Here is a 23,485-nt window from a genome sequence, read left to right on the forward strand (position 1 = left end):
CTGCTTGGGACAGTCTTCTGGGGGCCTGGACATCACTATCTGTACAGAAGTTTAATTTGTGACCACTGCCCTGATAGCCTGCCTTTGTATTGTGCCTATTTGATGAAGTGCTTGCATCTGCCTCCACGAGGTTAAGACTGGGGTTGGAGGCCTTGAAGAGGCCTTGAAGAGGAGGGTGGTCTCCCTTCCTGCCAAGAGTAATTGGCTGTCGCTCTAGGGTGGCTTCTGGGGCCTAGGAAGCTAGAAAGCTGTCCTCTCTTACTTCTTCTGGTCCCAGAGACAGGAGGAAAAAAAAAAAAAAAAGATGAGATAGCTCACCCCTAGTGGGAGGCTTTTCAAAGCAAGCCAGTTTTATGAACTCAAATAAATAATCTGTTCACAGAACCAATGTACGGCTACTGTCAGGTTTAAATGGGAGTGGAGTGTCCATCCCTTGACAACCCCCCCTCCCCTTTATCATCTTCTTCCTGGCACTTGCAAGTTTTCTGCCTTGAACCGGTGTTACTGGTCACATGAAAAACGTGGTGTTTTAGACGGGCGTAGTAGCTCCCAGCACTTGGGGAGGCAGAGATAGGTGGATCTCTGTGAGTTCCAGGCCAGCCTGGTCTAATGAGTCCAGGACAGCCAAGATAACAGAGGAAACCCTGTCTCAGAAAAAATAAAGAAAAGTTTGTGTTTTTTTCAAATGCCACTCCCCGCCCCAAGCCTGTGGTAACTATCCCAGGAGAGAATAGCAGGGCTTATTTGATATTTTGCTGGGGATCTCAGACACCAGTTGGCCATCACCTACCAGACAGCAGGGCCACATCAGAAGCCCTAGGCCTGCTTCCTGGGGCCTCTGTCCAGCCCCCTCCTCCTGGGAGTTCTGTCTGTGCAGATTCCCTTTCACTGGCACAAGACAGCCTCTGGCCTGGCTCAGCAGAGCAGGAACCACCTGTTTCTGGAGAGACATTTTGCTTTATAGTCTCACAAAGCCAAAAGGTCTAAGACAGTGGTTCTCAACTAGTGGGTTTCCATCCTTTGGGGAGCCCCTGCACAGAAGTCACCCAAGACTATCCAGAAAACATTGTAGGCTCAATTTTCTTTCTTTCTTTCTTTCTTTCTTTCTTTCTTTTTTTAAAGATTTATTTATTTATTATTATGTATACAGAGCTCTGCCTACATGTACACCTGCAGGCCAGAGGAGGGTATCAGATCACATTATAGATGGTTGTGAGCCACCATGTGGTTGCTGGGAATTGAACTCAGGACCTCTGGAAGAGCAGTCAGTGCTCTTAGCCGCTGAGCCATCTCTCCAGCCCCGGCTCAATTTTCTTAACCAATATATTTTATTAACAACTTAGTGACCGAGCATACATCACTTATAACCCGACTAACCAAAACAATAGGAAATGAGGATTAATGGACACAATAACAAAACCTTAAGGATATCAGTTCCGGGGAACGATTCTCCGGGCGTGAGCCGTAGGATTTCTTCTGCTGGAACCTGGGTAACCAGAACCCAGAACCTCAGCAGGAACCGGAGCCCTGAAACCTTCCCTCGAGCGGTTTTCTCTAGGAGCGTCTTGAAGTGCAGCAACGAACAGCCAAATCTATCCCAAGTCTCCAAAAAGCTGCGCCTCCAGTTCTGGGCTCATTTATATATCTCCTCCCAGAGTCAGTTCACGGGATCTTTTCAGCTGGCAACAATTAAGCTCCTGCACTAGGTGGTCGGTCTTCTAGTGGATTAACCTCACCTGTTCTCTCACGAGACCATTCCAATCCCACACTTGGAATCCTAAAAACCAGGTTTATCTCTCCTTCACAACATAGATATTTATGTTATAATTCATAACAGTAGCAAAATTAGTTATAAAGTAGCAATGGAAATAACTTTATGTGCTGACATGGTGGCTCATGCCTTTAATCCCAGCACTCAAGAGAGGTAGAGGCAGGCAGACAGATCTCTGTGAGTTTCAGGCCAGTTTGGTCTAACAAAATTGTTGATGTTATTTTTATAAAACTGTGTTTGTTTCTCTTAGTTTATTTCTTTGTTTGTTTGTTTTGCTTTGTCCCCCCCCCCCCCAGAAAGGATTTCTTTGCATAGCTTTGGCTGTCCTGGACTTGATTTGTAGAACAGGCTGGCCTTGAACTCACAGAGATTCATCTGCCTCTGCCTCTGAGTGCTCGGATAACAGGCGTGTGCCACCACACTCAGGTGGTTTCCTTTTTTTCTTAAAGAAAAGCTATATTGGATTCTATGCATTCATTTTATGATAGGCAAAGATTTTTCCAGTTGCAAAGAGCACATTAAAAGAACAGAGTTTATGGGCTGGAGAGATGGCTCAGCTGTTAAGAGCACTGACTGTTCTTCCAAAGGTCCTGAGTTCAATTCCCAGCAACTACATGGTGGCTTACAATCATCTATAATGTGATCTGATGCCCTCCTCTGGCCTTCAAATATATATGCAGGCAGAGCACTGTATACATAGTAATAAATAAATAAATCTTAAAAAAAAAAAAAAAAGAACAGAGTTTATGTGTGGTTTTGCTTTGTTTTGCATCTTATTTGTGTGTGGGAGGGGAGGGGGGAAGGGGGGATGTCTGCAGACACCAGAAGATGACTAGGAACCCTTGGAGCCTTAGGTACTTTGGAAGAGCAGCAACCACTGAGCCATCCTCCCAAATTCTACTTTTTTTTTTTTAATAAATACTATACCAAACAAGTAAAAGGCAAAATTCTAGAAAATTATTTCAGTTAAAGATGTTATTCTAGCAAGCCGCGGTGGTGCACACCTGTGACCCCAGAATTCTGGGAGGCAGAGACAGGAGGATCTCTGTGAGTTGGAGGCCAGCCTGATCTATAAAGTGAGTCTAGGACAGCCAAGGTGACACAGAGAAACCTTGTCTCAAAAAAACAAACAAAAACCAAAATGTCATTCTAAAGCCCAGCATGCTACACAGAGAAACCCTGTCTCGAAAAACAAAACAAAACAAAAATAAATAAATAAATAAATAAAAATAAAGCCTGGCACGGTGGCGCACACCTCTAACCCCAGCACTCAAGAGGTTTCTACCTCTTCTGGGAGTTCAAGGTCAGCCTCATCTGAAAACGGAGTTCCAGAGCAGCTGGGGCTGTTCACAGAAAAACCCTGTCTTGAAAAACAACAACAAAAGGACATGGCCCATTTGGTAAAGTGTAAGTATGAAGGCCTTAGTTTGAGCCTCAGCACTCACATTGGATCAGCAACAGCAGTAGCAGCAGCAGCAGCACTTGGGAGGCAGAGGCAAAAGCAAGTGGATCTCTCTGAGTTCTAGGCTAGACTGGTCTTCATGGCAAGTTCTAGGACAGCCAGGACTACATAGAAAGAACTTGTCTCAAAATAAATGAATGAAAAAAACAAATGAAGGGAAATAAAAAAAAAAAAAAAAAAAAAAAAAAAAAAGCCAGGCACAGCTGGCGGATCCCTGGGGCCTGTTGACCAGCTAGTGTAGTCTAATTAACTCCAGGTTCGGTGAGAGACACCATCTCAGAAAGTAAGGTGGAGAGAGTGACTGAGGAAAACTCCTACCGCCTCCATGCACATGGACCTGCAGACACACGTTTACACACAGTGAACACACACTAGCTGCCAGGCAGCCTGGCAGAATCCTGTCATTAATTCAAACTTCTCCAGAGCCTGAGTCAGGCGCATACAAAGTTTAAGGCTTCCTGGGCCCGAGAGAGATCAAGGGCAACTTCCTGAGATCCTGACCCCCAAAATTTTTCTTACATTCATTTTGTTTGCACAGTGTTCTACCCGCATGTGTGCCTGTGTGCCAGAAGAGGGCACCAGATCTCGTTCTAGATGGCTGTGAGCCAACCATGTGGTGGCTGGGAATTGAACTCTGGACCCCTCAAGAACTCTGTGTAGCCTTGGCTGTCCTGGACTCGCTTTGTGGACCAGGCTGGCCTTGAACTCACAGCAATCTGCCTGCCTATACCTCCCGATTGCTGGGATTAAAGGTGTGCGCCACCACACCTGGCCCTCAGCTGGTGCTCTTAATCTCTGAGCTATCTCTCCAGCTCCCTGACTCAAAATGAAAAACAAAACAAAACCTAGAAAAAGCAAGCAGAACATAGTGGTTGATGCCTAGGAGGCTGAGACAGGAGTCAGTCAGGTTGGGAGTTCAAGGTCAGCCAAGGCTACACAGAGAAACCCTGTCTCAAAAAAGAAAAGAAACAGAAACTGAAAAAGAAAGACAAAACTACTTATGTCTCAAAGGTCAATAGTTTAGGAAAGACAAAGATCACATCTACAGTGCCATGAAAAATGATTAAAGACGGGCGGCTAACCTGGTGTAGGGGGGAAAGGTATGGGACCTGGGACCCACATGGTAGAAGGAGAGATTCAAGTCCCACAAGTTGTCCTCTGACCTTCACATTTAGGCTGTACTGCACACACCCACACATACACCGCCAATAAACAGAATGTAGTACATTAAAAAAAAAAAAAAAAAAAAAAAAGCAAGAAGTTAAGATAGGTTAATCTCCCGGTGGTGCCTGTCTGTAATCCCAGCACTTGGGAGGCAAAGATGGGAAGATCAGAAGTTCAAGGTCATCATCCACTACAGTGGTTCTCAACCTTTCTACGGCTGTAACCCTTTCATACAGTTCCATACAGTTCCTCATGTTGTGGTGACCCCAAACTGAAGAAGAGATAAACCTGTTTTTGTTGATCCCAAGTGTGGGATGGGGAACATACTTGTGAGAGAACAGGAGATGTTTATCCACTCAGAAGTCGAACCATTTTGTGGGGGAGCTTGATTGTTGCCAGCTGAAAAACATCCTTGAACAGACTCTGGGAGGATATATATATATATGCCCAAAACAGGAGGTGGGGCTTTTTGGGTCTTGGTATTGTTTGGCTGTTCATCACTCCCAGAATCGTTCCTAGGAACTGATACCCAGAAGGTTTCGTTCTTGTTTTCTTTAATCTTCTTTTCCTCTTGTTTAGGCTAGTTGGGTTATAAGGGATGTACACGGGGCTGGAGAGATGGCTCAGTGGTTAAGAGTGCTGCCTGCTCTTCCAGAGGTCCTGAGTTCAATTCCCAGCAACCACATGGTGGCTCACAACCATCTATAATGTAATCTGATACCCTCTTCTGCAGATAAAGCACTCATATGCAATAAAATAAATAAATAAATAAATAAAAATAAGGGATGTACGCTCGTTTTATAAGTTCATAATAAAGTACATTGTTAGTGAAATTGAGCCTACACCCAACCATAAAATTATTTTTGTTGTGGGATGGAGCGATGGCTCAGTGGTCAAGAGTGCCACCTGCTCTTCCAGAGGTCCTGAGTTCAATTCCCAGTAACCACATGGTAGCTCACAACCATCTATACTGTGATCTGATGCCCTCTTCTGGTCTGCAGGTGTACATGAAGACAGAACACTGTATACACAATAAATAAATAAATCTTTTTTTAAAATCTTTTTGTTGCTACTTTATAATTAATTTTGCTACTGTTATGAATAGTAATGCAAATACTCTGTGAAAGGGTGTCATTGAGAGTCGCTGCTCTACTACATAGGGGAATTAACAGACAAAAATAGGAAAAACTGAGCCAGGGTGATAGACTTGGAGAGATGGTTCAACCGTTAAGAGCCCTCGCTGCTCTTTCCAGACCAGTACCCAAGATTGGCGGTACATCCTCCCGTAACTCTAGCTCCTAGGGATCCAATGCCCTCTTCTGGCCTCTGCAAGCACCCACACAGGGCACATAAATACAAACACAATAAATAAATAAATAAATGCAAAATTTTTTAGGAGGGCACTGTATCTGTGTCTCTTTAAAATGCCTTCCCGCTTTATTTATCAGAGCTATACTGAGCAGGAATCTTCCAATTCTGTAAATTGTCTTCTTGCTTGTTTCCTCGAGTAACAACTTTCTTAGAAGTCAGAAATACCAGGCCTTACAGATCCCAACATCGGAACCCGGTGGGCATTGGCGGAGCAGTAATATATCCCATTAGATCCGGAGCTCGAGACAGAAGCCGGAAAAAAAAACAACAACAACCAAAAAACCCAAGCATGCGGCTTGTGGACCTGCGGAGCTTGCCAGGGCAGGCGTCTAAAGCGCGAAACCACGCCCCTTCCACAAGCACCACCCCAAGCCGCTTTTCTTTTGGCCCCGCCTCTGACCTCTGGACGGCCCGAGGTCACGCCCACTGGGCGTGGCCTTGCCGCCGGAGGTCCGAAATCCCGCCAACAATGTCTCCGCCTCTCCTGCCTCGGCGCAACCGGGCCCTTTTATTTAAAGAATACGTTTACGTCAGTCCGCCTTACGTAGCTTTGCGTCATCAGTGCAAGGTGGGGAGGCGGGACTTCCGGTTCCGGATGCTAACAGCTTCCGAGAAAAGCCGGAAGAGATCGGACCCTGGACAGACTCCTGAGTTGCCAGCCCCTCCCCCGGCCCCTACGGAAAGACGAGTACAAAGACTGTCCTGGCGAAGTCAAAACATTTATCCTGGCTTTGTCAGGTGAGGCTCTCCTTCCCCATCCAGGCACACTACCAATCTAACCCCCCTTTAACTTCCCATGACTCTCCGCGTCCTCAAGCCCCGCCCTCAGCTCTTCTGCCCCGCCCCGAAGTTTGAGGGGTGTGGATGGTTTGTGACCCCCTCACCTGACCCTAACCATCACCGGCTGGGAGAGCCCGGCTTGGGCACTGCGACCGAAACCCAGAAGCCCTTCGGTTCGGGGGGCACATGGACTCTACTGCCACGGGAATAGGACCCCTCAGACGCAGAGCCATCGCTTCAGAAAAAGCAGGGTCGGGGACGACTCCCCGCCGCACGGTCAGGGTCGTCCACAGGCCTTGGAGCAGGCAGATACGGGGTCCTCTCTGGCCCCTGCCCACGGCAGTTCCTTGTGTCCTCCGTTTCCATCTGTCTTTGCCACAGTTTTCTTTTGTGTAAATCACGGCTCCTGACATTAACCTTTACCATCAGGGGTTAGTGTGGGAGTGAGACGTAATTGCTATCATTTGTTTATGGAACAGTGTTAATTATTTTGCTTCGATGATTTCACGTCATCTTCAGAACAACCTTATGAGGTAGGTAACCGTTTTAAACCCCATTTTACTGATGAGAAAGCCGAGGCTTTGAGAAAGTTGGTGGAAGTTACATTAGCTAGAAGAGGGGTTAGACTGCCACCCTTAATTTCCCTGACTCCAGGGCCAGTCTGTTAATAAGACTGTGGGAGCCCTTCGAATGTCGGTGTGTTCCGCAAGTATCTTTTGAGCAGCTACTGTGTGTGTGTGGCATTGCACTAAGCTTTGTACAAAGGGAGCTACCCTTGATTCTTACCTTCCAGGAGTCAATGAAAAGATGGACAGGTCACAAGTATAATGGCGTCTTATGGGTGCTGCGAGACTAGTGTGATAATGATAATCACCAGATAGATTTGCCCCGGGACAGCTGTGCAAGTAGATTCCTCAAGGAAAAGAGAAAGTACTCCAAGGAATATACAGAGAACCTCTGTGGGTTTCTGAGGAACTGCAAATAGGGAGAGCCTTCCCAGCACAGGAGAGACTGACATAACGCTCGTGGAAACTGTTGGGGAATTTCTCGAAATAATTTCTACTTGGGCAATGGCTTTCCTGAAGCTGTCTTATGTAGCCAAAGCTGGCCTTGAACTTGCACTGTAGTAGAGGCTTGTTGTGAACCCCTGATCCTACTGCCTTTATCTCCCAAGTCCTGGGATAACCGAACGTGCTGGAACGTTGGTTTTGTAGTTGTGCGTCAAGCCAATGGAGACCAAAGGGGTAATGTTTCTAGCGTCTGCCCCATGTGGCTCTCCAGAACTTGCCAGAATAGTTTCATAGACAAATGTGTCTGCTGATAGCCCCAATGCATTTGTCCATTTGAAGTGATCTCATTCTGTCATTGATAGATCAAAATATATATATTTATTTATTTATTTTGGTTCTTGACATCTGGGCATGAATGGGTCTATGGCCATGAATGAGATGTAATCAAACAAGAATCTGGGGTAGATGGCTGCACAATGATTATGAAGGAGTCTTTTTTTTTTTTTTTTTTTTAATCTTTTTTCTTTTTTTCTTTCCTTCCCCCCCCCCCCAAAACAGGGTTTGTGTAGCCTTAGCTGTCCTGGACTCACTTTGTAGATGAGGCTGGCCTTGAACTCACAGTGATCCACCTGCCTCTGCCTCCCTGAGTGCTGGGATTAAATGAGTGTGCCACCACGCCCGGCTTCATTTGCTTCTTCAAGGCCCTGGCTGTCCTGGAACTCACTGTGTGGACCAGGCTGGCCTCTCGTTCACAGAGATCCACCTGTCTCTGCATCCCCAGTGCTGAGATTAAGGTCATGTGCTACTACTGCCTGGCTGAAGGAATCTTTTTATTCTCTGAAACTACCATTGCTCCTGCTGGGGGTGGGAGGCAGGAGGGCATATATGTGCTTGGTCACATGTTAGAAATCCTAGAGAAACTCCAGGTTTAAAGAAGCAAATGTAAGCCAGGTGGTTGCACATGCCTTTAATCCCAGCACTCGGGAGGCAGAGGCAGGCGGATCGCTGTGAGTTTGAGGCCAGCCTGGTCTACAAAGTGAGTCCAGGACAGCCAAGGTTACACAGAAAGAAAGACCTTGTCTCGAAAAACCAAAGGCGGGGGGGGGGGGGGGGAACCATATGAAAAGAAGAAGCAAATTTTTTTTTCTTCATTATCCTCCCCCCCACTCCCCACAGCACCAAAAAATAACAACAACAACAACAACAACAAAAAAAACCCAGCAGGATGTGGTGGCTCACGCCTTTAATCCCATCACTTGGGAGGCAGTAGCCAGCAGATCTCTGTAAGTTTGAGACCAGCCTGGTCTACAGAGTTCCAGGGCAGACAGAGAAACTCTGTCTTGAAACACCAAAAAAAAAAAAAAAAAGCAGTTTATGAGACTTTTCCAAGTGACCTGTGCTCCTTATGGGCATAGAATCTAAAAGCTAGAGTTTCATGGTAGAAGCCAAGGGTAAGTCCTTGGCTTGAGATTTGAAGGTCTCCTACAGTTAGGGAGGCTGACTGTCTTTTCTACACAACATTAAACTTCCATCTTTTTTTTTTTTCCTAGCCTGACTTAAAAATTAAACAAACTAGAAACTTGGTCATAACCCCTCAGGCCCTGCTAATGTTGTCCCCTTTTGTTCCTGCAGTGTGGACCCGGTCAGCAGCCAGGCCATGGAGCTCTCTGATGTCACCCTCATTGAGGGTGTGGGTAATGAGGTGATGGTGGTGGCAGGTGTGGTGGTGCTGATTCTAGCGTTGGTCCTAGCCTGGCTCTCTACCTATGTAGCAGACAGCAGTAACAACCAACTGCTGGGCACCATCGTGTCAGCAGGCGACACATCTGTTCTCCACCTGGGGCACGTGGACCAGTTGGTAAGCCAAGGCACTCCAGAGCCAACTGAACTCCCCCATCCGTCGGAGCATAATGATGAGAAGGCTGAAGAGACCAGTGATAGTGGGGGAGATGCCACTGGGGAACCTGGAGCCAGGGGAGATGTGGAGCCCAGTCTTGAGCATCTCCTGGACATCCAGGGCCTGCCGAAAAGACAAGCAGGCCTGGAAAGCAGCCGCCCAGAAGCTGGACTGGCATTAGAGCATAGCACGTGCCTCTCTCCCAGCCCTAGCCTCATCAATGTTCGCCTCAAGTTCCTCAATGACACCGAGGAGCTAGCTGTAGCCAGGCCAGAGGACACTGTGGGTACCCTAAAAAGGTGAGTGGTAGGCTGGGAAGAGGACAGTTGCTCATGACTTGTGCCTCGGGCATTGGTTTCCCTAAAGAAGTTGGTGTAGCTTTCTAAGCAACAGGAGTTATTTTTGTTGTTTTGTTTTGTCAGTTTTGTTTTTTCGAGACAGGGTTTCTCTGTGTAATAGCCCTGGCTGTCCTGGACTTGTTTTGTAGACCAGGCTGGCCTCGAACTCACAGCGATCTGCCTGCCTCTGCCTCCTGAGTGTGGGCCACCACCGTCTAACCTAACAGAGGAATTTTAAGGGCTGGCCTCTGCTAAGGGGAGATGCCAGACGTCCATAGGCAGTGCAGCATGTTCTCCCATGCCCTGCTTTGTTGGTCCAGGCATGTATATATATCCTTATTCTTTATCCAGTCTTTTCTCTCACCCTTGTAGCAAATACTTCCCTGGACAAGAGAGCCAGATGAAGCTCATCTACCAGGGTCGGCTGCTGCAGGACCCAGCACGCACGTTGAGTTCGCTGAACATCACCAACAACTGTGTGATTCACTGCCACCGCTCACCCCCAGGAGCACCTGTTTCTGGCCCCTCGGCCTCCTTGACCCCCTCAAGCACTGAACCATCCAGCCTTGGTGTCAACGTGGGCAGCCTCATGGTGCCTGTGTTCGTGGTGCTTTTGGGTGTGGTCTGGTACTTCCGCATCAACTACCGCCAGTTCTTCACCGCGCCTGCCACGGTCTCCTTGGTGGGAGTCACGGTCTTCTTCAGCTTCCTAGTATTTGGGATGTATGGAAGATAAGGACAACAGGAGACAAAGGCATGGTCTTCCTTCTTCACAGCTGCCCCCCTTTCCTGGCCAGAGCTGGGCCCAAGGACCTGGGAGGGATGGGAAGGATATGGGGGGTACCCTGTCCATAGGACCCAGGAAGCAGATGTGTGTCTTCCCTTTGTGTCCACAGGGTACGGATATCTCTGCAAGCACAACTCAGGTAGAAACAAGGATATCACCTTCCCTCTTTTAGAATCCCGAGGTTCAAAGGCCAAGCTCAGTGAGAAGCCTGGCCTCTAGGTCTTCCCTCCTGGCAGTGGCCCTAGCCCTTCCCCAGTGTCTTGCATGTCTGCTCCCTAGCCCCTGGGGTTGCTGCCAGGGCAGCTCAGCATGGCCTTAGTGCACCCCTGTAGGGAGCCTCAAGTACCTTCCACTCCTTAGATGAGTGGATCTTTTGAAACTAACTTCATAGACAGGGACGAAGACTGCCAGCTTTCCCTATGGTCCCCAGCTGCCACCACCTCCTTCCTGTGCCCCTTGTAGCAGAATAGGATATTTTGCTCTCTTTCGAAGCACTTTGCTTGCTTTTTTTGTGTTTTGTTTTTCAAGACAGGGTTTCCCTGTGTACCCTTGGCAGTTTTGGACTCGATTTGTAGACCAGGCTGGCCTCAAACTCAGTGATCCGCCTGCCTCTGCCTCCCGAGTGCTGGGATTACAGGAGTGTGCCACCACACGGTGTGCCCTTTTTTTTTCTAAATAGGCTTTTATAGAGTTTAGGGCCCCCAGTGCTGAGAAACCGAGCCACCACAGCTGCCGCTAACCTAGGCCTAAGACTGCGAAAGAACCCTGGCCCCACTCCAGTGTCTTGCTCAGTTCCAAGGAGAGGCTCTTGGTATAGATCGCCCTACCCTAGGCCCTTAGAGGCTGGTCAGTATGAGCGAATAAAATTCCATTCTATGGCTATGGCGCCTCTTTGTGACCGCTCTGCCCTTAGCAGCATGGTAATGAGGGTGGGTAGGCCAGGCTACCAATGGGAAATGCAGTTTATTTACACCAGCAGCCATGGGGGCAGAAGGGAATACACAGCGTTTACAAAGTTAGCTACCTGTACAGGATGGATTACATATGCAAAAATAAAAATCTCAAGACCACAGGACAGCGTGAGCCCCACCCCCCTCCCCCAATGACCCCAGCATGCGGTAATGCCAGGCGGGTGGCCCCTGGGCATGCGGGGGGGAGTGATGCATGGAAAAGCCACCGGCCATGGAAATTAGTACAGAACCCCCCCCACACACACTCAGACACATGATAGGATACAGGGTGGACGACACCTAGCCAGGGTGGGGGGATGGGAATTGAAACCCACACAGCCTGCTGTTAGAGGGAGTTGGGAGTTCCTAGCCCCTGGTCTACACAGTAGGGAGGGCATACTCCCCAGAAGGAAGGAGTTTGTTCCCTCAGGGTCCCTGCAGGACCAAGCCCATCTCTTACCCAGCCTGGGCAGGGGGCTCTGCCCTGAGGGTGAGCCAAGGAACAGTGGGAAGTTTTGTGGACAAACCAGTTTCCAAACTAGTCCCTCCAACCAGAGGGAAAGGAGAGGCGGGAGAGCAGAGTTGGCCTGAGCTGCAGCTACTTCTCCGAAGGGCTAGGGGGCCTGGGCCTGCTTCCCCTGACCTTCAGCAGGCTTCCACGCCTGTGCTTGGGGGGTGGGGGCGCAAGAACCTTCTCTCCCTGTCATGGAGGAAGGCTGTGGAGGGCCAAGGACAGAGGAGCCCAGGCTCCAGATTTATTCTAACTCCTGCCAAAATTGGTTTGACTTTTTAAAAGATAATCACAATGCTTGGGCTAAAACTCAGTTTGTAACCAGGCATCAGCCACACTCCGAACAAACCCAGGGACAGACTGACTTCCAAACAATGTCCTGCAACCTAGCTGTTGTTCCCTTAGCCCTCTACGGTTCCTAGCCCAAATCAGTCGAACCAGTCCTGGGTACTAACTACCCAGTATAGGAGTGGCTCCTCCTGGGAGGAGAGGGGACATGTATAGCAAGTGCCAGAAAACTTGGCTCAGGGTCAACCCCATCCCTGTAAGTCAGCTATACTCCAGCCCACAGCCAGGTCGAGCTCCAAGGCATGATGGTACCTGCCTGGAGGTGGGACAGTATCTCCCTTCGGGATACAGGACAGGAAGGTGGGGGCCCTGACAACAGTCCCACAGAGGGGCAACAGCACCCCTCAACCTCTGCTGACAACTCAGGGCAGGGACTGCCTTCTCATCCACCCTACTCCTAGCAAAGGGAGAGAGGCACAGATTAGGGTTTTTCCTCAGAGCCCCAAACCACAAGTACAGAATAAATAACTTAAAAGCGGCAAGGGAAGGGGGAACAGGGCAGGCTTTAGAGGTGGGAGCACTGAGAGGAACCGAAGCTGGTCAAGGTGAAGGGTGGCAAGCAGCAGCTGGGAACTCAGGCTGCCCCAGCAGGGCAGGGCGGGGCAGGGGATGGGAGGGAGAACACGGGGCCACCCCAGGAGGGTGAGGCTGGGCCCCTTCCTGGGGCAGGGAATGAGGTAAGAAACATTTCAAATAAAGCAGCACCGTCCCTCTCACCTGGGCCGCTCCTCACAGCCCTGGGGCAGGGAGGGCAGGGGCCCACTCTGATACAGGCTCCCTCTGCCTACCCTCCCCTTCCCATTCCTTGAAGCTGTAGAGGCTGGAGGCCCTTTCCCGGCACCCAACAACAAAAGGACAGCTCCTGCTGCCAAGGAGGCCCATGGGGACTGAGGGAAAAGGGCTGCCCCTGTGAGGCAGTTCTAGACGCCCACCTCAGCAGACAGCACTGTGCCTGCTGACCCCGGGGACTGGGGACATCTGATAGGACTCTGCACACAGACAGGACATACCGGCCCTGCCCCTCAGCTCCAAGCACCGGACCCATTCACATTGCTGAGGGCAGCCAGGGGAGGCCCCCTCTGGGCTCAGCTTCCAACCCAAAGCCACCTGGGTAGCCACAATGCCCCTCGGCAGGGCTTAGTCCAGTTCCTGGGGTGGGGAGCAGGCAGTGGCCTGGCACAGTGCGCAGGTCAGGCCCCCAGCCTAGCTGGACATCCAGTAACTCACAGAATAAATAGGAAAACCACCTCCCCACCAAACTTATGTCCAAGGCATAATATGTCCAGGTCTGAGTCCTGTACGCCGAGGAGTCATGCTTCGTTGCAGAGGACCCTGACACCCCCCAGGGGCATATAACTGGATCCTCTGCCTGCCTGGTCCACCAAGCTTCCCAAGCCCAAACCCCCAGCAGCTGTCCATATGCCAGGCTAGGCTGCCTGGGTGGGGGTCGGGAAGAGAGGGCTCTCTCAGCCAAAGGCTATCCCTTGCACCCAAGTCAGTTGATGTCATCATAGATGCTGGGCGTTGGGGGAGCCGGTGGCTTTGGCTTCTTCTTCTTGTTGGAGCCCAGGCCAGAAGCAGTCCCTACCAAGCTCAGATGGGATTTCTTTTTCTTGGTTTTCCGTGACTCAGAGCTGTTGGTACCTGCAAAAAAGGAGGCATAAGGGATGAAAGTGGAGCTGGAGAGGGAGAGGGTGCCAAAAGCCTTGAAGATCAATTGGCATTGCATACCTAGACCCCATCCCTGATTTTCACTAGTCTTGGAGGAGCCTGAATCAGAAGGTGAGAGATCTGAAGAGCCGTCCCACTGAAGCCGGCTGATGAGGGCCTGGCTGTCAGTCATGTCAAAGCCATCGTTGTCCAAGGAGCTCTCGACCTCCGGAAGGACACTGGAAAGAGTCAAAGCAGCATGTTAGGGAAAGAGATCACAGACCTGACCCCCACCAGTCTTCTGAAAAGCTCACTTACGCTGAGGGCCCAAGGAAATAAATCCGTACGGTTCGCCTCTGTTCATCCGTGTGCTGCGGGCAGCGTAGTGACCTGGTGGGGACAGAATGATCAGACCCTGACAAGGCAGGGAAGGAAGGACTTCAGGAACTCAGGTGGAACAGAAGCTGGAGGGACAGGGAAAGAGTCAGTGGTGAAACCCCAGATGGTGGCCTAATAAGGCCAATTATCTGAAGGGAGGTAAGGATGAGGGCCCACTGCTCAAGTCCAGGGGTACTCCCAGCCCATGCCCAGGATATCAGCTCCTCCTCAGTGTCTGTGCTCACCTTGTGCACATCTTCTTGGTATGTTCAGAAATCACTCCACATTGCTGGAAGAGGAACATAGCTGAAAGGAGGGGTAAGGGACCTCCCCGGAACACCAGATGCTCCCTCTACACAGAGCAGAAACCAGCCCCAGAGCAGGTGGACCAGGAAGTCTGCTTCAGAAACTGTGGCTCCTGCTGCTACGTCACCTGAGGGACACTGCCTGTTGTGTAGCCCAAACCAAGCCCCTCCCTCTCCAGCTACACACCGTAGTGAGCAGGCTCCGCAGCTCGTCAGGCCCCAGAGTCTCATAGCTGATCCCAGTTGAGTTGCTATACTGTGAGGGAACCAGAGGTACAGGTCAGAGAAATAAAAAAGGGGGGGGGCAGACAGGAGAGGGTGGGAATGGGAACCAGTCCCTCTCATGCCTGCCTCCATGCAGTTTTCCAGAAGTCCTTCCAACCTACCTGTGGATGGACAGGATGGGCCCCACACAGAACACGAACACCCAACACCTAAGCAGCTCTACAAGCACGTCTAGTGGCCAGCATCCTGAGCTGACTTGTTCAAATCCCAGCCACCTCACAAGAGCAATGGGAAGCAGGGTAGGAAGGTGGGTGCCTTCTACTCACCTTAAAAGGGTCAGAGTTGCTAAGTTCCCCTGAAGAAGAAAAAAGAAGGGGAAGGGTGTTTGATGCAGAGGTACAGACAGAGAACCCTGAAAATAACCAGAGAGGAAGTGGGGGTGACAGAAGGATCACAGGCCCTCCCTCCCACTCCTGCCCTCTTGCCTCCCTCCCACCCCCACGACAAGTCCTGTAATAGCACAGCTAGCAGTGTATCCCTGTTGGTCTAGCCCCACTTACCATTTTTGTGTTTTAAAGACTTGGATCTTCGAGGGGAATTAGGGTTCTGGAATGGGAGATACCATAGCTTTGGGGAAAGGGCAACGATAAGGGGGAGCCGAGAACCCAGGGAAGGAAAACAGATTTGACAAAGAAACGACCTCAAACTCGTACTATTCCTCCCCAGGAAGAGGCCTTTCTGCCTATATTCCCTCCCTCCATCCCTGCCTCCCACCAGCAAAACCTCTGGAGCTTTCTTGCCCACCAGACACCCTTATTACCAAACCCAGAGAGGCTCCCCAGTGACCTCACACTTGAGTCAAAAGACCTGAGCACTCCCTGCCCAAAAGGGAGGGTATCTGTCCTTCACCCAAACTTCCCCCATGCTCGCCCCGGCTCTCACCTTGTCTGATTTTCTCTTCTTGGCTGGGGGACAACAGAACAAAGAACACAGTTACTTCTAGGTTCTCATTCTCAAGAGCATTTATATGCTTTCAAAACTATGTTCTTCCCCTGTCATCAAGACAGTTTATGGCAAACATATACTCTACCCCAACTTTCCCACTTCCCCCCAGTTTCTCCCAGGTTTCCTCATGTCCCCAAACACCTTTCTTCTCTGAGCCATAGGACCAGTCATTGTCATTGATGTCATCGTTGTCTTCTTGGTCACTCTCAGACTTGTTCATATTGTTGCTATTGGCAATCCTGCCCAGAGTTGAGAAGAAAAAGGGTCAAGGGACATCGGTATCGGTATCGGTACACTACATTATAGTGAAGGACCAAGTATGGTCCATCCTCTGCACCCTGCCAGTGCCCCACAAGATGTGCATCACGGGTGCTAGAAACAAGGGGCTCTCACCGACGGTTGGCGATTCGGCTGCTGTTGCGACCCATTCCCAGGCACTTCTCCAGGTGGGGGGCAAAGCGGGAAGCAGCAATACTGCGGCTGCAATTGGGGCAGACACACTCCTTGCTCTTCCACTGGTTGAAAACCTGTCCAAAGATGTCCAAGCCAGGCTGGTCCACGATCTCTGGGGACAGGAGAGGCGTGGCGATCAGAGAGGGCCCTCACCTCCTCTTCTCACCTCTGGTCCCAGGCCCTCTTTGAACTCATCCTTGCCTGAGTTCACAGGAGCTCCAGGCTCCGCACCTAGGGCGGTTTCTAGAGAACCCTCTCACTTCTTCCTAGGCAGAGCCAAACCATTCTCCTTCCACCCTGAAGCTCACCAAAATCCTTCATGCTGTCAGGATCCGTATCATCCAGGAAGAAGTAGCCACACTTGACAGCCCGGTGTACCTCAAAGCAGAATCCCAAACAAGAATCCTCCACCAGGTCGGCATATATCTCCTGAGCGATGGCCTGGGTCCCGGGAGAGAACATGGTCACAAGGGCAGCACCCCTACCCCCTACAAACAAGATGCTTTCTCTGTCACTTTCCCCACCTTGATTCTTTGAGTTCTTTCTTCCTCCCAGATCCTGGGGCCTGTGCAGCTAAGGAACAAGGCTGACTACCCAAATTCCTCCTTAGGCATAGATGCCAGATATAGCGACACAGAGACATCATGAGAAAGAACTAGAGGCACACGTGGGGGAGCCCTCACCTCTAGTTTGCTGTTATCCAGGCCAGACAAAGACATTTCCTCCATTTTCATTTGTAAACTCTTGTGGAGACGGCGCTCTGACTGCTCATAGCACAGCGGGCGGCGACGGGGCTGCACACATGGAGGTGGGGGTGTTGGTATGAGTCCAAGACACCTCCAAAGACTGCCACCTCCCCTGGCCACCTCCAAGCCCAGGGCTTAATCCTGGCATCAGAGTGTCTCCCTCCCCAAGGCCCCGGATCACTACTGGATGGTCCTTCAGGGCCTGAATACCAGAGGTGGCCTAGTCCTTCCCAGGTCTAAGCTCAAGCCCTGAACTGTACTGCCAATCAGACTCTGGATCTATAGGAGGCAGCAGCTCGTCCAGGTACCCAAAACTCAAACCCCTCTTTGATACCCATGGTGCAATGCAGCAGGGGGGGAGGAGAAGGAACTCTAAGGCCTCAAAGCAAACCCACAGGGTGTGGCAAAGAACTGCACAGACTCAAGACAACCTCCCCCTTTCTTTCCCCAAGGGCTCTCAGAGTCACCTCTGCTTTCAGCCAGGATGTCCACTTGGGGGGGTACTGCTACCAGAAGTAGGAATGGCCCTAAGACCCTACAACCTTCACCCCCACTCTGTCTTCTCCTAAAATAAGCTTGCCACTCTATGAGAGGAACAGAGCCCACAGAAGCCTACAGGCAAAGGGCATTTCCAGCCACCACGAACAGGAGCAGAGAGGGGAGGCCCGCGGTACGCACCCGAGGAGTGGGCACTCCCCTTACCTGTTCTTTTAGCTCGCACCCTCCCTCCCTCAGGACCAGCCCGGAAGTCTCTCCAAGAGCCCCAAAGTCCAGAAATCCCCACCGTAGGATTCAGAAACAGCGCCCACAGTTCGGGGCCCCACTGAACGGTGGGTACGAGTTTAAGGAGCTGCCGGCCTCGAGTGGGGTGGGGACTGACAAATGAGCCAGGGGCACTGGGAAGGGTAGCAGGCCGTGCCGCGGCTCTTCTCCCGTCCTTGCGGCACTGCTGCTGCATCATACCGACTGGGGGGAGGAGAACCGAACCGCCCAAGGCCGGCAGCCGGCCGGGACAGACCGACCCCCAGAGAGTAAGCAGAGTGGGACGCGCGTCCCGACCCCTCTCTGTCGCCGCCTGCCCAGAACCCGGACCGGCCGGGGAGAGGAGTCCGGGAGGGTGTCTCTATTGTCCCGGGGGCTGGGGCCTGGCTCCCTAACAAAGGCCCCGCGCCCCCTCCCCGGCCGGCCCTGCCCCGCCCAAGAAGGACCCAGCCAGGGGGAAACCGGGGGGCCCCCGGCCCGGCCGGGAAGCCGGGGAAAGCCGGGCGTTTCCGCGTCGGCCCGGGGGGAGGGGAAGGGGCACTGACCCAGACCTGGGGGGGGGGGGGGAGAAGGGGGCCCAAGCCCCGCCTTGAGCCCCGCCCCCCGCCCCCCGCAGGCCCCTCCCCCGTCCCCGTTCCGTACTCACCCCGCCCGGGGGGCCGCGCCGGGGCCCGGCGGCCTCTTAGGGCCGCGTCCTCCGGCGACGGCGGCGGCGGCGGCTGCTTCGGAGCCCCATGTCCGTCGGTCCGTCCTCGCCTCTCCCCGGGGCCCGGGGCCGGGGGGTTGGGCTGCCCCCCCGCCTCGCCGCCTCACCGGGCGGCCATGGCCCCTTCCCCTCCCTTCTCGTCCCGTCGCCGCCTCCTCCTCACCTCACCCCGCCCGCGCGCAGTCCGCGCGCCGTCCGCGCGCCCCTCCCCCCGCCCCCCACTCCAGCCCGCCTCTCCCGGGCGGGGGGTGCGGCGCGAGCCCGGAGCGCGCGCGCGTGCCGCGACCGGAGGATGGATGGATGGAGCAAGCGAGGACGCGAGCGTGCGCGCGCGCGCCCCTGTGCCCCCTCCCTCGGCGCGGGCGCGAGGCCAGGCGCGAGCGCGCTCCAACCTCCTCCTCTTCCTCCTCCCGCCCCTCCTCAACACCCCGCCCTCGCCCTCCCTTCCTCTTCCTCCTTTCGCTTTCGCGCTCCCAGCGACTGCTAACGCCTGCTGGAAGGGCCCAAGCGCGTGCGTCTGCCCCGCGGCCGCAGCTCGGCAGCATTTGCTCCAGGGGGCGGGGACCGGGAGGGGGAGGAGGGGCGCCACGCCGCCGTCCAAAGTACCGGCAGACGGGAACTGGGGCGGGGAGATGGGCGGGGCCTCCGTGGACGAGCCCAGCCAATCGCGGAGTCTCCTTGGCCCAGGAGGCCCAATAGGCTAGAGGTGGGTGGGGCAGCGTTCAAGGTGAGGTGCGCGGTGCGCCGGGGGCGGGGACTTGGTGCTGTCCCGGCCGGCTCGGGGGCGGAGGCAACGGGGTGGCGTCGAAAGAGAGCGCCGGCTCCCAGCCGAGCCTGGGACGCCTTCCGGCCCAGGCACCCCCGCCCTTCCCGCTGGGCTCCCCGCTCTGCTACCCGATCGACCGCTCCCCACTTTGACCCCGAGGCATGCAGTCACTTGTGTGACAAGGATGGGCTCGGAGTGGGTCGCAATTAGGTGCTCGGACGGAAAACACTTAGAAAGGGACTGGTCTGCGTTCGTTCTCCGGGCTTTGGAGTGGGTCCCTAGCCACCCCTGGCCTCCGAACCCAAAAGAGCTGAGAGGAGAAGGTCCACAGCCGAGTGCGAGCTGCGCCCTGCGAGCTCCACGCCCGAATCCTAATTTAGATCCCACACCTGCTCGCCTTTCCTGCTTCCGGAGCCCACGCTGGACCCTTCACCTCTCAAACAGCCTGCTTGGCACCGGCCAGGCTCTGCCTACAGTAAATGCTGCTCCGCTGGAAGAGCCCTTATCCGCATATTCTCGGCTCTCGCTACGGGAGGAAAGAAAAGTCCTTTTCTCCGATACTGAAGGCGTTTAGATTTGCGCTCCCATTTAGGTAGCCGTGTCTGCCACCTTGGAACTGTTGTGTTACAGCCCCCTAGCTTCAGATAAAAGTAAAACCCTGAAATCACGTACTTGGAAAGCCATCATTGGCTCTTCAGTCTTCAGCAAACATTTATGGAGATCGGTTGGTAGATAATCCGAAGCGGTTAGCGGTTAAAAATCACACGTTAGTGTGACCTTTGCTTAACTCAGTGGACTAGGCAAGAGAGCTGCTTATATCTCAGTTTCTCCCATTGCCAAAGGGCATAATGCTAGTACGGATGCCCTGGGGATTGCTAACAAATAGGGTAATGCCTGCGCCACACCTTTAATCACAAGATTAAGGAGGCAGAAGCAGGAGGATCTCTGAGTTGAGGCCAGCCTTATCTCCATAAATAGTTCCAAGGCCACAAGGTGAGACCCTACCTCCCAAACAAAATAGACTAGCATGGTGGTGAGTGAGAGACTCTTAGGTGTCTGCTAAATCTTTTTGGTTTTGTTTCTCTGGCTGTACTGGAACTTGCTCTGTAGACGAGGGACTTGCTGTGCCTCAAACCCAGAGATCCGCCTGCCTCTGCCTCCTGAGTGCTGGGATTAAAATTGTTGGCCACCATGCTTTGCGTCTGATTTTTGTAATTTAAGATTTATTTGGCTTGCATGTACACACCAGAAGAGGGCACCAGATGGTTGTGAGCCACCATGTGGTTGCTCGGAGTTGAACTCGGGAACTTTGGAAGAGCAGCCAGTGCTCTTAACCTCAGAGCCATCTCTCCAGCACCCGTCCCCTGCCCTCCCCCCCCCCCTTTTTTTTTAAATAAGATTTTTATGTATGAGCTCTATCTGCACGTACACCTGCCTACCATAAGAGGGCATCAGATCTCATTATAGATGGTTGTGAGCCACCATGTGGTTGCTGGTTGCAGGGACTTCAACTCAACCTCTGGAGGAATAGACAGTGCTCATATCTGCTGAACCTAAATTTGTTTGTTTGTTTTTTGTTTTTCGAAACAGGGTTTCTCTGTGTAGCCTTGGCTGTCCTGGACTCCCTTTGTAGACCAGGCTGGCCCCTGCCCAACCTATATTTTAGGTTGTTTTTTTTTTTTTTTCTTTTTTTAAACTCTATTGACAAATGGTCTCATTATATAGCCCATCCTGCCTCAATTTCCTGAGTTCTTAGATTACAGTGTTATGCTGTCGTGTCAATTAGCTGTTTTTGCGCGCGCGCGCCCCCGCGGGTGTGTTTTGAAGCAGGGTTTATCTGTGTAATAGCTCTGGCTGTCCTGGAACTCGGCTCCCTAGTCCAGGCTGGCCTTGAATTTATGGAGATCCACCTGCCTCTGCCTCCAAAGTGCTGGGATTAAAGGCCTGCGCCACCGAGCTTGGCGTTATTTCTCTTTTTAAGATTTATTTATTTGCTGGGCGTGGTGGCGCACGCCTTTAATCCCAGCACTCTGGAAGCAGAGGTCAGCCTGGTCTACATAATGAATCCAAGTCAGCCAAGGCAACAGAGAAACGCTGTCTCAAAACAAACAAAAACAAAAAATAAAATATTTATTTATTTAGGTATACAGTGTTTTGCCTACATTACATGTACACTTGCACTCCAAAAGAGAGCGCCAGATCTCTTTATAAATGGTTGTAAGCCACCATGTGGTTGGTTGCTGGGAATTGAACTCAGGACCTTTTGAAGAACAGCCAATGCTCTTAACCTCTGAGCCATCTCTCTAGCCCTTAAATGTTATTCCTTTTTTTTTTTTTTTTTTTTAATTAAAAAGAAAGATTTGGGCTGGAGAGATGGCTCAGTGGTTAAGAGCACTGCCTGTGCTTCGAAAGGACCCGGGTTCAATTCCCAGCACCCACATTAAAAACAAAAAAAAGAAAATCTAAAACAAATAAAAAAGATTTATTTGTTTATTATTACATATACAGTGCTGCCTGCATGTACATTTGCAGGCCAAAAGAATGCATCAAATCACATAGATGGTTGTGAGCCACCATGTAGTTGCTGGGAATTGGACTCAGGACCTCCGGCAGAACAGTCAGTGTCCTTAACCTTTGAGCCATCTCTCCAGCCCAAATGTTACTCTTTCCCGCCCCCCCTCGAGACAGGGTTTCTCTATGTCACCTTGGCTGTCTTGGACTCACTTTGTAGACCAGGCTGGCCTGGAACTCATAGTGACCCACTTGCCTCTGCCTCCCAAGTCCTGGGATTAAAGGCGTGCACCACCCCGCCCTGCTCCAGATGCTATTCTTAACAGTACAATCCAGATGCTGAGAGACAACAATGAAACAGGACAATTGTGCTTCCTCAGGAAGTTCACAGTCTCCTTGAGGTAGGAAGACATGAAGGAAAGTAACTGAAAATCTGTGTGGTTTAAAAAGGAAAGAGATTTACAGGATTCAGAGGGGCAGGAAAAGACATCAAAGGATGGAAGAGCATGACCAGGAAAGTCCATGATGGAACTGGGCAGTCCAATGGTGAATTTCAGAATATGAATCAGATCAGACACCAGCACAGAAAACAAAAATATACCAGGTGTGGTGGCCCGTGCCTTTTGTCCCAGCACCAGGAGACAGAGACAGGCTGACCTCAGAGTTGGAAGCCAGCTTGGTCAGAATGACATTCTGTCTCACTACAAAATAGGATCCTGTCTCGGTGGGTGTGTGTGGGGGGTGGGGTGGGGAGGGGATGGTGCACGCCTTTAATCCCAGCACTTGGGAGGCAGAGGCAGGTAGACCACTGAGTTCCAGGCCAGCCTGGTCTACAAAGAGAGTTCCAGCACAGCCAGGGCTGTTATATAGAGAAACCCTGTCTCAGAAACAAACAAAAAAAAAAAGGGTCCTGTCTCAGAAAGAAAGAATATGGATCATGGTGAGTGATGACTGGAGTGTGTGGGGACATGCGATGTGGAGCAGTCAGCAACAGGGCTCTCGCTAGATCATACTGGTCCCAGTACGTACTGAGGAGTTGTGGGCTAGAGCCATACAATGAGACCTGTTGGCATCATCTGGCCAGACGTGTGTACATCACTCGGGATTCTAGAGTGTAGCTGACTGGGTTGTATGGAGTGAAGGAGAGGGAGACCCTGAAAACATCTTGAAAATGGAGAACTTGCTGGAGGACATGGGAAGAGAATAAGTTTGGTTTCAGAGAAACTAGGATCACTGTGGGACCAAATAGTAGAGACTCAAACTATGGTTGAACTTGGAGCTGGAGCAAAGCAGTGAGCCAGGCTTTTGAGAGTGCCTAGAGCACAGCCGCCAGACTTCACCCATCTCAGGATTCTTTGTAGTGATACTGTTTGCTTTTCCTTATCAGGAACCAGGGTCACTCCTGGTTCTGAGTGCTTCCTCATACCCCTCCTGTGGCCGTCCTCACAGCAACCTACCATCCCATTCCTTCAGTACCGGGCCATGGCTGCTGTGTGGTGGTAATCTTTGGGCACATGCCCCGGTTCTGTACAAGTTAATAAATACTGAACCCTGAGCTGATTTCTGGCTATGTGTGAGGCCTTGGGTTA

General features: G+C 51.6%; 2 protein-coding genes across 8 annotated transcripts; one reads left to right on the top strand and one right to left on the bottom strand.

The window, feature by feature from the left end:
* Nucleotides 1-6,394: 6,394 nt before the first annotated feature.
* Tmub2 (transmembrane and ubiquitin like domain containing 2) lies at nt 6,395-11,091 on the top strand. 2 transcript variants are annotated; one of them, XM_051158761.1, is made up of 3 exons: nt 6,395-6,506; nt 9,191-9,754; nt 10,166-11,091. In XM_051158761.1, exons 2-3 carry the CDS (start codon nt 9,216-9,218, stop codon nt 10,527-10,529), a joined length of 903 nt encoding a protein of 300 aa, XP_051014718.1. In that variant the 5' UTR covers nt 6,395-6,506; nt 9,191-9,215; the 3' UTR covers nt 10,530-11,091. The 2 variants fall into 2 exon arrangements, with proteins under 2 accessions (XP_051014718.1, XP_051014717.1); XM_051158760.1 differs by lacking the exon at nt 6,395-6,506 and adding an exon at nt 6,513-7,081.
* Nucleotides 11,092-12,994: 1,903 nt separating this feature from the next.
* Atxn7l3 (ataxin 7 like 3) lies at nt 12,995-18,595 on the bottom strand. Of its 6 annotated transcripts, none has more exons than XM_051158767.1 (13): nt 18,560-18,595; nt 17,089-17,199; nt 16,714-16,846; nt 16,346-16,517; nt 16,094-16,191; nt 15,890-15,912; nt 15,508-15,574; nt 15,274-15,359; nt 14,910-14,978; nt 14,663-14,706; nt 14,358-14,429; nt 14,121-14,278; nt 12,995-14,033 (listed from the first exon to the last, which is right to left on the bottom strand). In XM_051158767.1, exons 2-13 carry the CDS (start codon nt 17,137-17,139, stop codon nt 13,885-13,887), a joined length of 1,122 nt encoding a protein of 373 aa, XP_051014724.1. In that variant the 5' UTR covers nt 17,140-17,199; nt 18,560-18,595; the 3' UTR covers nt 12,995-13,884. The 6 variants fall into 6 exon arrangements, with proteins under 6 accessions (XP_051014724.1, XP_051014723.1, XP_051014722.1 ...); XM_051158766.1 differs by lacking the exon at nt 18,560-18,595 and adding an exon at nt 17,854-18,061; XM_051158765.1 differs by lacking the exon at nt 18,560-18,595 and adding an exon at nt 17,619-18,061.
* Nucleotides 18,596-23,485: the final 4,890 nt, after the last annotated feature.

The sequence above is a fragment of the Acomys russatus genome, chromosome 16, assembly GCF_903995435.1.
Source record: "Acomys russatus chromosome 16, mAcoRus1.1, whole genome shotgun sequence".
NCBI classification, from domain to species: Eukaryota; Metazoa; Chordata; class Mammalia; order Rodentia; family Muridae; genus Acomys; species Acomys russatus.

Coding starts and splice junctions, on each gene's coding strand:
- Tmub2 (XM_051158760.1), top strand. CDS start 7,047: ATGATTTCACGTCATCTTCAGAACAACCTTATGAG. Junction 7,082..9,190: donor CTTCAGAACAACCTTATGAG/GTAGGTAACCGT, acceptor TTGTTCCTGCAG/TGTGGACCCGGTCAGCAGCC. Junction 9,755..10,165: donor ACTGTGGGTACCCTAAAAAG/GTGAGTGGTAGG, acceptor TCACCCTTGTAG/CAAATACTTCCCTGGACAAG.
- Atxn7l3 (XM_051158767.1), bottom strand. CDS start 17,139: ATGAAAATGGAGGAAATGTCTTTGTCTGGCCTGGATAACAGCAAACTA. Junction 15,360..15,507: donor GTCTTTAAAACACAAAAATG/GTAAGTGGGGCT, acceptor GGTTATTTTCAG/GGTTCTCTGTCTGTACCTCT. Junction 14,034..14,120: donor AAATCAGGGATGGGGTCTAG/GTATGCAATGCC, acceptor CCTTTTTTGCAG/GTACCAACAGCTCTGAGTCA.